General features: G+C 45.7%; 1 protein-coding gene across 4 annotated transcripts in view; it reads right to left on the bottom strand.

Annotated features, from left to right (window-relative positions):
- The window catches only part of ADAMTS9 (ADAM metallopeptidase with thrombospondin type 1 motif 9), a 127,650-nt gene that overhangs the window by 59,749 nt on the left and 55,548 nt on the right, over window positions 1–12,353 (bottom strand). For all 4 annotated transcript variants that reach the window (XR_004692026.2, XM_035106739.2, XM_035106737.2 and 1 more), the window contains exons 17-22: window positions 10,119–10,282; window positions 9,860–9,989; window positions 6,553–6,679; window positions 3,474–3,684; window positions 2,630–2,794; window positions 896–1,060 (exon numbers count right to left, since the gene is read on the bottom strand). Coding sequence is in view for 3 of the 4 variants with exons in the window: in XM_035106739.2 (XP_034962630.2) it covers window positions 896–1,060; window positions 2,630–2,794; window positions 3,474–3,684; window positions 6,553–6,679; window positions 9,860–9,989; window positions 10,119–10,282 (962 nt within the window). In the remaining variant the exon portion in view is untranslated. The remainder of the gene's footprint in view (window positions 1–895; window positions 1,061–2,629; window positions 2,795–3,473; window positions 3,685–6,552; window positions 6,680–9,859; window positions 9,990–10,118; window positions 10,283–12,353) is intronic.

A 12,353-nucleotide genomic window follows, 5' to 3' on the forward strand; every position in this document is an offset into this window, starting at 1 on the left:
GGACTGCAAGTCTGCACTAACAACACTGGTCTAAAATACCCACAATCTGATTCAGCAGAAGGCATGTGCTCTTTGGAAGTCCAAGAACACTTTATTATTATGGTCAGCAAGCGAGCTAAGGCCGAGAGCCTCCATTTCTGTGATAAACATAAGGCGGCAATGGATGTAAATATGTAAATGGAAGGCGCAGCACTTCAACAGCGGCATGTGGCTGGCTCCCCTCTGGCTTACAATATGAGTAATTGTGTTGTAGTTGTTTGGATGCTGGGCTAGATGTGGCTCCAAATCACTGCTCGCTGGATGACCTTGGGTCACTCACTCTCACTCTTTGCTTAACCTAGGGTAATTGTGAAGGCAAAATGGGGAATGGGGAAAACGATCTAGGGAGTGCTTTTTGTGCGCAGTGGCACTGGGGGAAGTTGCATTCCCGGCAGCCAGCTTCTCCCCCCCCCCCCCTCCCCAATGCAGCTGCAGGCAGGAAACACTCCCTAGATCGTTTCCCACGTGCAGCGGCATCGAGGGAAGTTGTGCTCCCGCCAACCGGCTGGCTGGCAGGCACGCTGCTTCTCTCCCCCATGCCACTACCCGTGTATTGGATGACCCCAGTTTTTTGACACGATTTTTAAAGTCAAAAAAACCACGAAAAAATACGGTATATCTGTGTTCAGCCATAGGCTACTTGTCCAAGTAACAAAAAGTTGCATTCTGCAGCTGCACCTGTGGCTCCACCTGTACCATTGGAAGCCTTGAGCCTCTGTTTTTGGGTGCTGGGACAGAAGTCATGACAAAGAGCCTGCATTTTTTTTTTAAAAAAAGACACCACCCCAAAACAACGTCTGCTGGAGTCCATGAAAAGCCCCATAGCAGTAAAAATGAGAAGAATGGCATCAAATACCTGGCCCCAGGGTCCTACTTGCCATGCAGCACACTCCTGTTGCTGACAACTTTGCACGGAAACTGGTTTGCTCTCGGGATGGCAAAGCCTGTCATTCAATCGATCTCCTCCAAACTGGCACCAGATCTGGCGGTGTTTGTGCCCTTTCCCGCAGGTTACCAAGCACTAAAAGAAGGAAACGGCAAGCTTTAGGCATGCATACGCAGCTGCTCATCCAAAGCCAGTGCAACCATCACTGAAAAGCTAAGTAAGATTGGTAAGATTTTTATGCAGTTACCCTGAGACATTGGAACTGAAGGACAGCAAACAGCTAGGGGCCGAGGGAGCTGGCGTTTGTCCACAGACAGCTTTAGGGGCCCAAGGAAGAGCTGCTAAATATGCAGGACGGGTTGCAGAATGGATGAATGCAGCACAGGGGGGGACACACCCATACTTCCACTTGTCCAATGGTTCCAAGTGGTTTCCCCTTGTCCCTTTCCCAAGAAAAGTGTGCTCTTTAGCTCAAAGCCTGTTTGCTGTTTGCTCCGAATGTGAGCTAAAGAGCAGTTTTGCAGTGGGACGCGTCTCCGTCCTCCACAGCCACTCCCAGAACTTGATAGAAGTCTCCCTTCACAAACCCACAACTGCACTGCCTTCATCCTAAAAAGACAACCATTCCGGTTAGTTGTGACTTCAATGGGATTAAAGCCTCTCCCACATGTCAAAATGGAAGGTGGGCCACTTCCAGATCTCACCCCTGCTTCAGTCCCATTGAGATCCTGACTAACTTGTTTCAATGAGTTAAAATTCTGATTAACTTGGTTTGGAATTAACCTGATATAGCACTGGGGAAAACCCTTTTTCTGCTGCACCTTCAATGAGCAGGCAGAGGATTTTCCTGCCTCCTGCCCTTTTCTCCTGCTTGCTGCCTTTCAAACAACTGACAGTGGCTGATCTCTGATCTTAGAGCTGTAGTCTGACACCATTAAGATCAGATAGAAGCTTATCTTCTTGCAATGGTGCTTAGCTCCAAGATTATGGATAAGATATTTTTTTTATCTCCGATTTTAGAGCTTATATTGGAGATAAGAGGTCTCTGTAACTCCTGTCTCACAACTGATGGCAGTGGTTTGTCCAAAATGGTCCCACAGACTACATTCAGAAGTCTCACAGCCCTAATTAGGCCCATGGGCCAGAAGTTTCTCGATGCTGCAACTAATTTAGGCTACAATCCTCAGCACTTACCTGGCACTAAGTCTCATTGAAGACATGTATAGGGTTAAGTTTGCAATCCAACTCGATAGTTTTCTTTGGTCTGTGAGTGCAAATATAGATCCCACAAACCTTGAAAACCAGAAAGGTCCACAGGATATGACCCCAAACATGTAACACACATGCAGCAGCTACCATTCAGGAAAAGGTTCAACGGGCTTTCCACTGGGCTTCAGATTCTAAGGCATTACCGGTATTTCTAGGAGGTGAGGGAGTCCCCAACCTGGAATTAAGCATTGTAACTTAACTACCACCCCTCACTAGTCAAGGAGGAGGAGGATTCGAGCAAAGTAAATCTCAGGCTTGCTGGGAAGGGAAGGAAAGGAAAGGAAAGGAAAAGAAAAGGGAGAAAGCAGCATGCACAGTTTTTCCTAATGGTGGTGGCAAACTGATTCAGGATCCTTCTGACATTACTGCACTGCAGCTTTCCCGTGATCAAAATCTACCATGCTGTTTGCACCTTTAACGCAATAAGCTCCTTACTTCTGACCAATCGCCGGTCTTCCACTGCGGGCACGAGAGTTCGTTGCATCGCTGCACGGTCACCTTCTCCTGCTGGCTGCATTTACTGTCCTCCAGGACGTCGTTGAAGGTGTTCATGCAGACAGCTCGGCGCCTCTTTGTGCCACTCCCACAGCTCTTGGAGCACTTGAAGGACGAAAAGCAGAGTCAGCAGACAGCAGCAGAAATGCCCACTCCCCGCTTTCCCCAGGTCAGGAGTGATGAGCTCCCATTCGTTAGGGAGTGCCAGGAGGTAGTTCAGAAAAAAACGAGGTAGCAATCTCGTTTCAGAAAATCCTATCTGTAATAAATAGTTCTCCCCTAATTTTAAGCAACCGGAGGAATGTTCTTAAGTTTGGTCTCTAAAAGGTTTTATCCATTCTAGGAAGTGGTGAAAATGATGAGCCCCTTTCACTTCTGTACACTGTATGTAACCTAACAAACGTGAAATATTAAATTATTGCTGTTTGGCTTGCTAGCCTCCAGTTGACTAACAACATGTTTAAAATCGAAAACATTTCGTCTTTAACAGAGTCGTGCAAACACACACACACACACACACACCAGCAGCCACAAGAATGTTTGGTGGCACACTGGCAACAAAACAACACCATCTCCATTCATCAAAAGCTGGGGGTGGGAGGGGCAAGTCTTTACCTGGTGCCAAAAAAGTTGTCAGTTCAGGCGCAGCACTCCACAGATGGGGAACCACAACTGAGAAGGCCCTGTCCTTTTAGTGTGTGTGTGTGTGTGTGTGTGTGTGCGCACACACATTCAATACAAAGAAGCATCAGTAGAAGGAGCCACAGTAAGTGGAAGCACTTACTTCTGTCCAGGCGGAATAGCGCCACCCCCCAGTGTTACATTCCGCTGAACATTTTTCTCTAGAGCTTGGCTTGGGGATGCCGCTGCAGTACCGGTCATCGAATTTCTCAATTTTCCCTTCCAGTTTGCTGTACTTTGTGCAGGATATCTCCAGTGTCTGGTACCCCAATCCGCACTGAGCAGTGCATTCGCTCTTTCTCGCAACGTGCCACCTAGGGACAACCAAGAGCACCGTGTTAGAAAAAACACGACAAGACAGTGACAAGGGAGCCTGAAACACAGAAGAGAAGCAGAAATACAGGAAGCTGTCTTATACCCAAGTCAGATGAGTCCACACAGCTCAGTATTTCCTTGGCACTGACTGGCAGGAGCTCTCCAAGGTTTCAGTAACATTCCCAGCGCTACCTGGAGATTCAATTCCTGCAGAGAACTCGGGTTCCTTCCAACTTAACAGTTCTGTGATTCTATGAGATGTCAGAATTTGAACCTGGGTCCTTCTGCATGCAATCAGACCATAGCTGTCAAGTTTTCCCTTTTCTCACGAGGAAGCCTATTCAGCATAAGGGAATTTCCCTTTAAAAAAAGGAAGAACTTGACAGCTATGAATCACACACTCTCCCACTGAGCCTCAACCAAAGAAGACTTACAGTCCAATCTTAAACATGAATATATTTTCAAAAAGCAAAAAAATCTCTATGAAGCTGCAGACTAATCGTCCATGTAGCTCTTGGGGGACTTAGGTGGAGACCTTTCACATCACCTGCTACCTGAACTTTTTGCTAAATGGAAATGCTATTTGAACCTGGAGAGCCTGAGAGTTTGAGCCTGGAACCTTCTGCACGCAAACCATGTGCTTTTTACCACTAACCTATAGAACCTCACTTCCTTTAGACCTTGGATTTTAATAATAATAATAATAATAATAATAATAATAATAATAATAATAGGTGTTTTGAGTTTAGGACAGATGTGGGGAATCTCAAACCCGGGGGCCAAATGCTCCAGCAAAAACACAAAGTGTTTGATACAGTGGGAGAAGGTTTTGAACCATGGAACTGCTTCACACTGCAGCCTCTCCAGTTTGGAGCTGGTGTTTTAAGGACACATGGAGAGAACAACCTTAGTGCTGTAATCTCACAATCATCGGGAAGGAGCCTATAGAGCACAAGAACAAGCAATGAAGAGTGCCAGGAACCACAGGACATTGCCCTGGAAGTGTGGCAGTCACAAAGTTTGGAAGCTTTTGCTAGCTTCCTCTCCTTGGCAAAACCACAGCATGGCATGTAATGTGCCAGCGGAAGGAACACTCACCACAGGAGCAACCATTACAGGCCTCTACGCTGCCATCTGCAACACATTCGGAAACATTTTAACGCCCCCCAGCTGCAAGTGCAGAACACAGAGGAAGGTGGGGCTGCTTTTCACTTGAAGAGGCTCCTTAAACAACAGAACTTTCCATGAAATAAGGAACAGGCTTGGTTTAACTGTTACTGTTGGATGGACAAGACTTTTTCCCAACAGGCTCTCGTGTCCACTGCATTAACAAGTAAGTGGCTGGCAGACAGAACTGTGTAAGGAGAGCATGGAATGAAACACTCCAGAGTAGAGTAAATCTCACAATGCTATTTTAAAGGCTTGTTTTCCCTCTGGCAGGATTGGGCCAGCTCCTCCGGCAGTAGCACTGCTACAGGGGTGACTTACTTAAGCTGGCAACCCAGTCAGATGGGCAGGGTAATAATAATGATGATAATGATGAAGATGGTAATAATAATAATAATAATAATAATAATAATAATAATAATGTTCTGCCCATTTCATATACCAAGGATATGCTGCCCAAGACATGTGTCCTGAGCAGGTGTAGCTGTCCTGCACTGGCTTTTAAAGGAGGTTAGTAAACTTGGAATAACAAGTATCTTTAAAACAACAACAATAACCAAACAATATATAGCAGAATTTTAATCTCATAAAAGATCTGGTTGTGCTTGTTCTAGAATGGATGCGCCATTCAGCAACATTTACTATCTGGATGGACCATTATGAAGGGAGGGCACGTGATGAGGAAGAGGAGTGAATGCAGATGCGTTCATGCTAACAAAATGCTTAAAAGGCATCCCCTAAATCTTCCTCCAAGCCAAAACAGTGTGTGTGTGAGAGAGAGAGAGATCTGCCAAGGACAAGCCCCAGAAAAATGGAACTGTTCCATGACAAATAGGGATTTTTTCGAGTGTATGCAATTCTGGCTGCCAGATGGATGCAGAACTAAGGGAGAAAAAAATTGGAGAGGGAGAGAAACAAAGAAAGACTGTTGTCATTTGTTTCGTGGCACTTAAGTGTTCTGAAACCGGAGGAATCATTTGTGTTCTATGGGACTATGATGCTCTAAAGGAAAAAAGAGAATAGCAGTGGATTAGTGGTCCATTAGAGTGAATGGGCAATTGCTCCACCAGCTTAAGTCTTTCCCCAGCCAGGCTATACCTGCCTGCCGTCTTACCTACAACCAGTCCAGGGGGTGACCCTAGCTGTCAGCTTCCTCTTCCTTAGTCTCTCTTTTGCCACCGGAGGATGGGGTCAAAACTATAATTAGTTGGCCCTGTCTGTCATTGGCTCTGGCGCCACCTACTGTTGGCCTCCCTTGCCTTCGGCCCTACCAGTCTCAATGGGCTACAGACTCCTGGGAGCAAGTGCTCTCCCCATCTAAAATAGGGACACTTATTATCCCTTCAGAGAACAGGCCACCTGACAACTCTCAGCAACAGGAAATGCATTTTCTGCACACATTTTTGTTTGAGAGGATTGCACAGCAAAATCTGGAGAATGGAAAATTTTGAAGGATAGTTGTGTGTCAGCTTGCACACTGTTTCGAGAAGTGTGGATTTCCGTCTTGTCCCTGCTCAGGCAAGGGCGGTAGAAACGGACTCTCCATAAGCCAAGGAAAACCTCAACACTGCACACTTGGATTTTTAGCAAAAATTTGGCATGAAAACACAGGTGTTAGGAAAGAAGACAAGGCCTAATATATATGATGCACCATATGTAGACTACTTTGGGGCAGCGGTAGGGGAGAGGGGTGCCAATACCTTAATTCACAGTTTGTATTACACAACTCAGTTATTGGATCCGGCTGGGGAATCCGATCGCATCTTTGGTCAGATACCGTGAGCTGGTCGGATTCTCGGGTGCAAACCAGTTTCCTTTTTCGTTCCCCTAAAATAGAAAAGTAAGCATAGTTTTATGAGGCCTAGAGAAAGAGACACATACCCCTTATTTCTCAAAACTTCACTTTTTGTCTTCCACAAACTGGTTTACATGTCCTTGCATCAGGCTGTACACAGGCCTCGCTTCAACAAAGCCCTATATATAGTTTTTTCTATTTGTGTGCAAATTGTCTCTTGAAAGCCTCCTCCCTGTTTGTGGCCACACAAATTGGGAGGACTAGGTTTGGGGGAATGATGCTCTCCATTACACCAATGACAGGTAAGCACCACTGCTTTCTTCCCCCCCCCCCATGGGTAGGAAGGAAAGTGACAGCAGGAGCAAGTATGTTGGCAGCCAGGACATCATTCTGCAATGTGTCTGTTCTGCATAACTGTGTGTGCGCGTGTGTGCAGGGAGGACAGGAGGATGGCAGTTGTGGAGAATATCCAGAGAAAAATTCTATTACATAAGTGACCTTTAATTTGGTTGTGGTGGTTGAGGATAACGAAAGCCTCAGAGGTTTTCTCAGAAAGATGTCTGACAAACTTTGGTTCAGCTGTAGTTTCAACTCCTCATTCTTTTTGTCCCTTGTTACTCCCTTCCTGTGTCCTTTACATTACTGAACCATGACTCCCATAATCCCTCTGCACTGGCCATGAATGGGAGCTGGAATCCAACAACACCTGTAGTGACATAGGTTCTCCACCCCCGCTGAAAAGTAGGACAATGGCTTCAAGACTTATTTTGGTTGTTAAAGACTGAGTGTATTGGAGACCTTGATTTCTGCCTTGGTGGCTATCCAAACTCACATGCTGCCTTCAAGAAGTAGGGTTCTGTGTACATTACTATGCTTTTGAGGCTTGGTTAATGACAAAGAGAGGCCTGGGTATGTTAAGATAGGTCCTGTTCCACATCCCATTATGGCCCAAGTGGCCAATCCGTAATAGTGAATGGTTGCACCAATGCTGGAGTTTCTGCCTAGTGAAGGGAATGGAAAAGAATGCTTCGGCCAGTATCCATAATTCATGCTACTTGCTGTGTATACATTTGTGTTATCCCGACTACCAAGATTTAGATCTTTCATTCTGCAGCCCGTTTTGCTTATGCATCCTGAGCCCAGGGGTATTCAGTGCTCTTCCCAGGATGCAGCTGCTGTGTACCTGGCTGTGAAAAGAGGATTCAGCTAATGGCTGATTCTGCTAGGCCACAAGAGGTTGGGGTGACTTTGCTTGGTATCCTGGGAAGAACTTGTGCTCCCAGCTAAAGAGGAACAGCCAGAACCTGTGAAAAAGCATTGTCAAAAATATAGTAACCCTTGGTCTTAGAGACAGAAGAAAACCAGGGGAGTAGACTTGTCTATGAGCAAGTCCGATTTGTGGTGCTGACAAAGAATTTACAGCCTTCAAGATGGGGTTTAGAGAATCACAATGCTGGAAAAGGCAAGTAGGCTATCAAGACAAGCAGGGTCCTTCACAATTCAACAAGTGTTTCTTTGCCAAAACTGTTTGCAGCCCTGCTGATGAGCTGCTCATTAGCAGTTCTTTCAATCCAGGCACTTACCCTCCCCTCCAATGCCACTCACCAAGGAAGCAGGATTTCTGACTTCACAGGGAGAGGCAGAGTGGTCCAGGAAATAGAGTACTAGTCTTGGGTGCCAAACGTGCCATGAACTCATTGCATGGCTTTGGGCAAGTCACTATCTCTCAAGTTTCAGTTTCCTAGCTGAAAAACTAGAATAATGAAGACTTTCTTGTCAGGAGCTTCCAGGGCCAGAACTGTGCACTCTGGGTTGTGCGTTATCTGAACTGCAGTCTCCTCTTGGACAGGAAGTTCTGTAAAAGGCTTCCTGTAGGGGCTTGGATCTCTCCTGAGTGACAAGGTTTCCCTGGCTCTGTTTCTGCATGGTCCTCAGTTCTGACTTGCTGCCTTTTGTTTCCCTGGCTTTGGTTCATTTCTAACAGTTGCCTATGGGCTCAGTCTTGACACCTCCTCACAGGGTTTTTCTATACACTAGGGCAGAGGGGGAACCTCTGGGCCACCGAATATGTGCTGAACTGCAACTTCCATCATCCCTGGCCCTTGGCTGTGTGTTCTAGGGCTGATGGGAGTTGTAGTTCAGCAAACATCTGGAGGGCCAAAGGTTCCCCACTCCTGCTGTGCAAGTTCAATCTTTGTCATCTGCAGGTAGGTCTGGGGAAGACCCCTTTCTGAAACCCTTGGAAAGCCACTGCCTGTAAGTATATGAGCCAGCTTCCTATGTTCCACATTGCAAATTAGAATCATAGGGTCGTAGAGTTGAAAGTGACCATGAGGTCACAAACAAAGCAAGAATATTTTGCCCAACATGAGGCTCAAACCCACGATCCTGAGATTAGGAGAACCGCGCTCTAGCCACTGAACTAATCCAGTGCTATCTAAATTAATTGTAGGGGAAGGGGGAATTAATTCATTTTAAAACATTTCTAAACCTCTTCATATCTAAAGATCAGTAGGAAGTATGCACAAATACATCATAGGTCCATACAGTAGTGAAACCTATGATGGCTATGTGCAGTAGTTACATTGTTCAGATGTTGTAGGAGCTGGGGCTGATTCATACATCATTTGGGATGTTGTTCAGGGAGAAGCAACCCATTCCTGCTCCTGGTTTCACTTCTTCCACCCCGCTCTTATGATCAACTTTGAAATCTCCAATATCAGAACAGTCTGCACGATGCTCTAATGACAGGTGGACACCAGGATTCACAAAACACGTTCAGTTCCATAAGCTTCACTTAGCAGCCGAGCTGCCTTTGGACAGCGCCTTCCAAATGGGGGCTCAGATTTCTGCAAGCAAAACTGCAGTGTCTACTTGCACACGCTTAACCATTTACGCTATCGCTTCGCCTTGAGCAGGGCAAGATAAGGAGCCACCTGCCAGCAGAATGGTCAGCCATTAGTCTGTGGAAGAAGCAGGAAATCTGAAGCGTTAAGGAGGGGCCTCAGCATTATCAAGTGACTTGCAGATAGTATGCATCATTCCACTATGACAGTTCTCAGAAAACAAAATGCTTGAATTTTATCAGAAGCTAAAAGCAGACAAGAGAAGCATAGTTGTCATCACCACCAGAATTGAAGATAAAGCATTAAATACAGAAGATGGTGATAATGATGCTTTTTAAAAAATAAAAAACCCCTAAGACCACATACCTTGGCATAGTTTACTGCAGTGCTGCCAAGGGCCATAGATATTCCAATAAAACTGCTGAGGTTTATCTTCAATGGGGATATTGAATGTGTATCGAACATCAGGGTTATATAAATTACCCACTGATAACACCTAAGAGGGAGGATTACAGAGGGGTGGGGGGAACATAAGGTGAAAAGAATTGTCTCAGCTATTTCCCTAAAAACACACGCTTTAGAAGAACAGTATGAGGTTTTCATTTTAAAGCGAGACGTTTCTAACCTGAAGAACTATTTCTTGGTCAATACGGTATGTAGAATTGATCCTTTCAACGGGGGTGTCTGAGCCGCTGTATTCTATCACCGCATTTCCAACTTTGATTTCCTTTTTAAACATGCTGACAACGTAGTCTCCGTTTAATATGAAGCCTTCGTTACTCGACAAGGCTGTGCAGATAGAAACAACAATAAGCAGACACACACACACACACACACACACACACACACACACGGAATCAGTGTAATCTGTTTGCCTAGATAAGAAAGGACGTTATTCGAAAGCCATCTAATTTACATAATGCTCAAAATGAACACAGGGATGTCTATCTCCAGAAGCAACCAAGACAGAACAAGACTGGGAGGGAACCAGAGACCGCCTCCACTGATTTATGTACTCCTTATTCATTTTGTTCCCTTTATTGCTTCTGTCTCGCTGTCCCTTCCTGACAGAAGCCCAAAGCAGCTAACAGCAAAAGCAACTAGATTAATACAAAAGTATCAGGCTGCCAATATAATGAAACCCGGCAGACAGGAAAACATAAACCAAGTCAAACTCAAATTCAAGTTGAATTCCTTGCAGGGCTGGTGTCCCCATGCTCCCATACTTGACCTCATTTGCACAATGATGGGAGCTGCTTCTCCAGGTTGTGATCCCACTGGGGAAACGTGTGTGTGTGTGTGTGTGTGTGTGTGTGTGTGTGTGTGTGTAGTTCTCCCACTACTGCAACCTAACTCCTGACAGCTTTCCACCTTGGCAATACAGCCCGAAGTCCAAAAAGGCTTCCCTACTACTACCTACTATCATTTTTTTTCTACACTTTGGGGGGGGGGGGAAGGAAAGGCACAAATACAGGATGGGTAATGCCTGGTTTGAGAGCAGTACATGTGAAAAGGCTCTAGGAGTCTTGGTAGACCACAAACTTTGACATGAGTCAACAGTGTGATGCAGCAGTTAAAAAAGCCAATGCAATTCTGGGCTGCATCAATAGGAGTATAGCATCTAGATCAAGGGAAGTAATAGTACCACTGTATTCCGCTCTGGTCAGACCTCACCTGGAGTACTGCGTCCAGTTCTGGGCACCACAGTTCAAGAAGGATACTGACAAGCTGGAACGTGTCCAGAGGAGGGCAACCAAAATGGTCAAAGGCCTGGAAACGATGCCTTATGAGGAACGGCTTAGAGAGTTTTCCCCTTTGTCTCCCACACCTTCTCCTCTTCCTGGGGCAAAGAGGTGAGCCTTTCTACAGAAGCCTGCATGGACACAATTTTTTATCCCACCACTGCTCTTGCAGAGGGTAGCAGCAAAATGTGCAGATCTGGCACTGTTTACTCCACACAATCTGGGATGTGGGTGGCGCTGTGGTCTAAACCACTGAGCCTCTTGGACTTGCTGATCAGAAGGTTGGCAGTTCAAATCCCCGTGACAGGGTGAGCTCCCGTTGTTGTGTCCCAGCTCCTGCCAACCTAGCAGTTCAAAAGCATGGCAGTGCAAGTAGATAAATAGGTACCACTGTGGCAGGAATGTAAATGGTGTATCTGTGTGCTCTGGTTTCCGTCACGGTGTTCCGTTGCACCAGAAGCAGTTTAGTCATGCTGGCTACATGACCGGAAAGCTGTCTGTGAACAAACACCGGCTTCCTTGGCCTGAAAGTGACATGAGTGCCGCAACCCCATAGTTGCCTTTGACTCGACTTAACTGTCCAGGGGTCCTTTACCTTTTACCTTACTCTACCCAAATACTGCATTTAAGGAATGCAACAGAGGCATCCGTTTGGCTTCTTTTTCAAATTTCCCTGGACCGTGCTTGCTTCAGATTCAAATACATGTATCAAATATACACAAATCAGCAAACATGCACGTGCTCATGTACAAAATCTGGAGTCTACTAGCATGGATCATATCGAACACCAAGACACAAATTTCTACTATGCTCATGGACACAAATGCCTATAACCTCTAACGTCAACCCAACCCCTCTCACAACCAGTACAGAGACACTTCAACACTCTCCCTAATGTACACGTGAACATCCCACATCTGTTCATTCTCTCTTATCTTCCTACACAGCACACACTTGTAGGATGGAAGTTAACTCCACCACATAACACCTTGATTTAGCTATAAAGAAATACTAAAACAAGAGGATCTAGTTAAAACATCTAAAGCTGACCATCCAAATGGGAGATTCAGAGGTGTTTGGCCAGCACCGTATTCTGCATTTTGCTTCATGCCCAACAT

This window comes from Zootoca vivipara, chromosome 2 (assembly GCF_963506605.1).
Source record: "Zootoca vivipara chromosome 2, rZooViv1.1, whole genome shotgun sequence".
NCBI classification, from domain to species: Eukaryota; Metazoa; Chordata; class Lepidosauria; order Squamata; family Lacertidae; genus Zootoca; species Zootoca vivipara.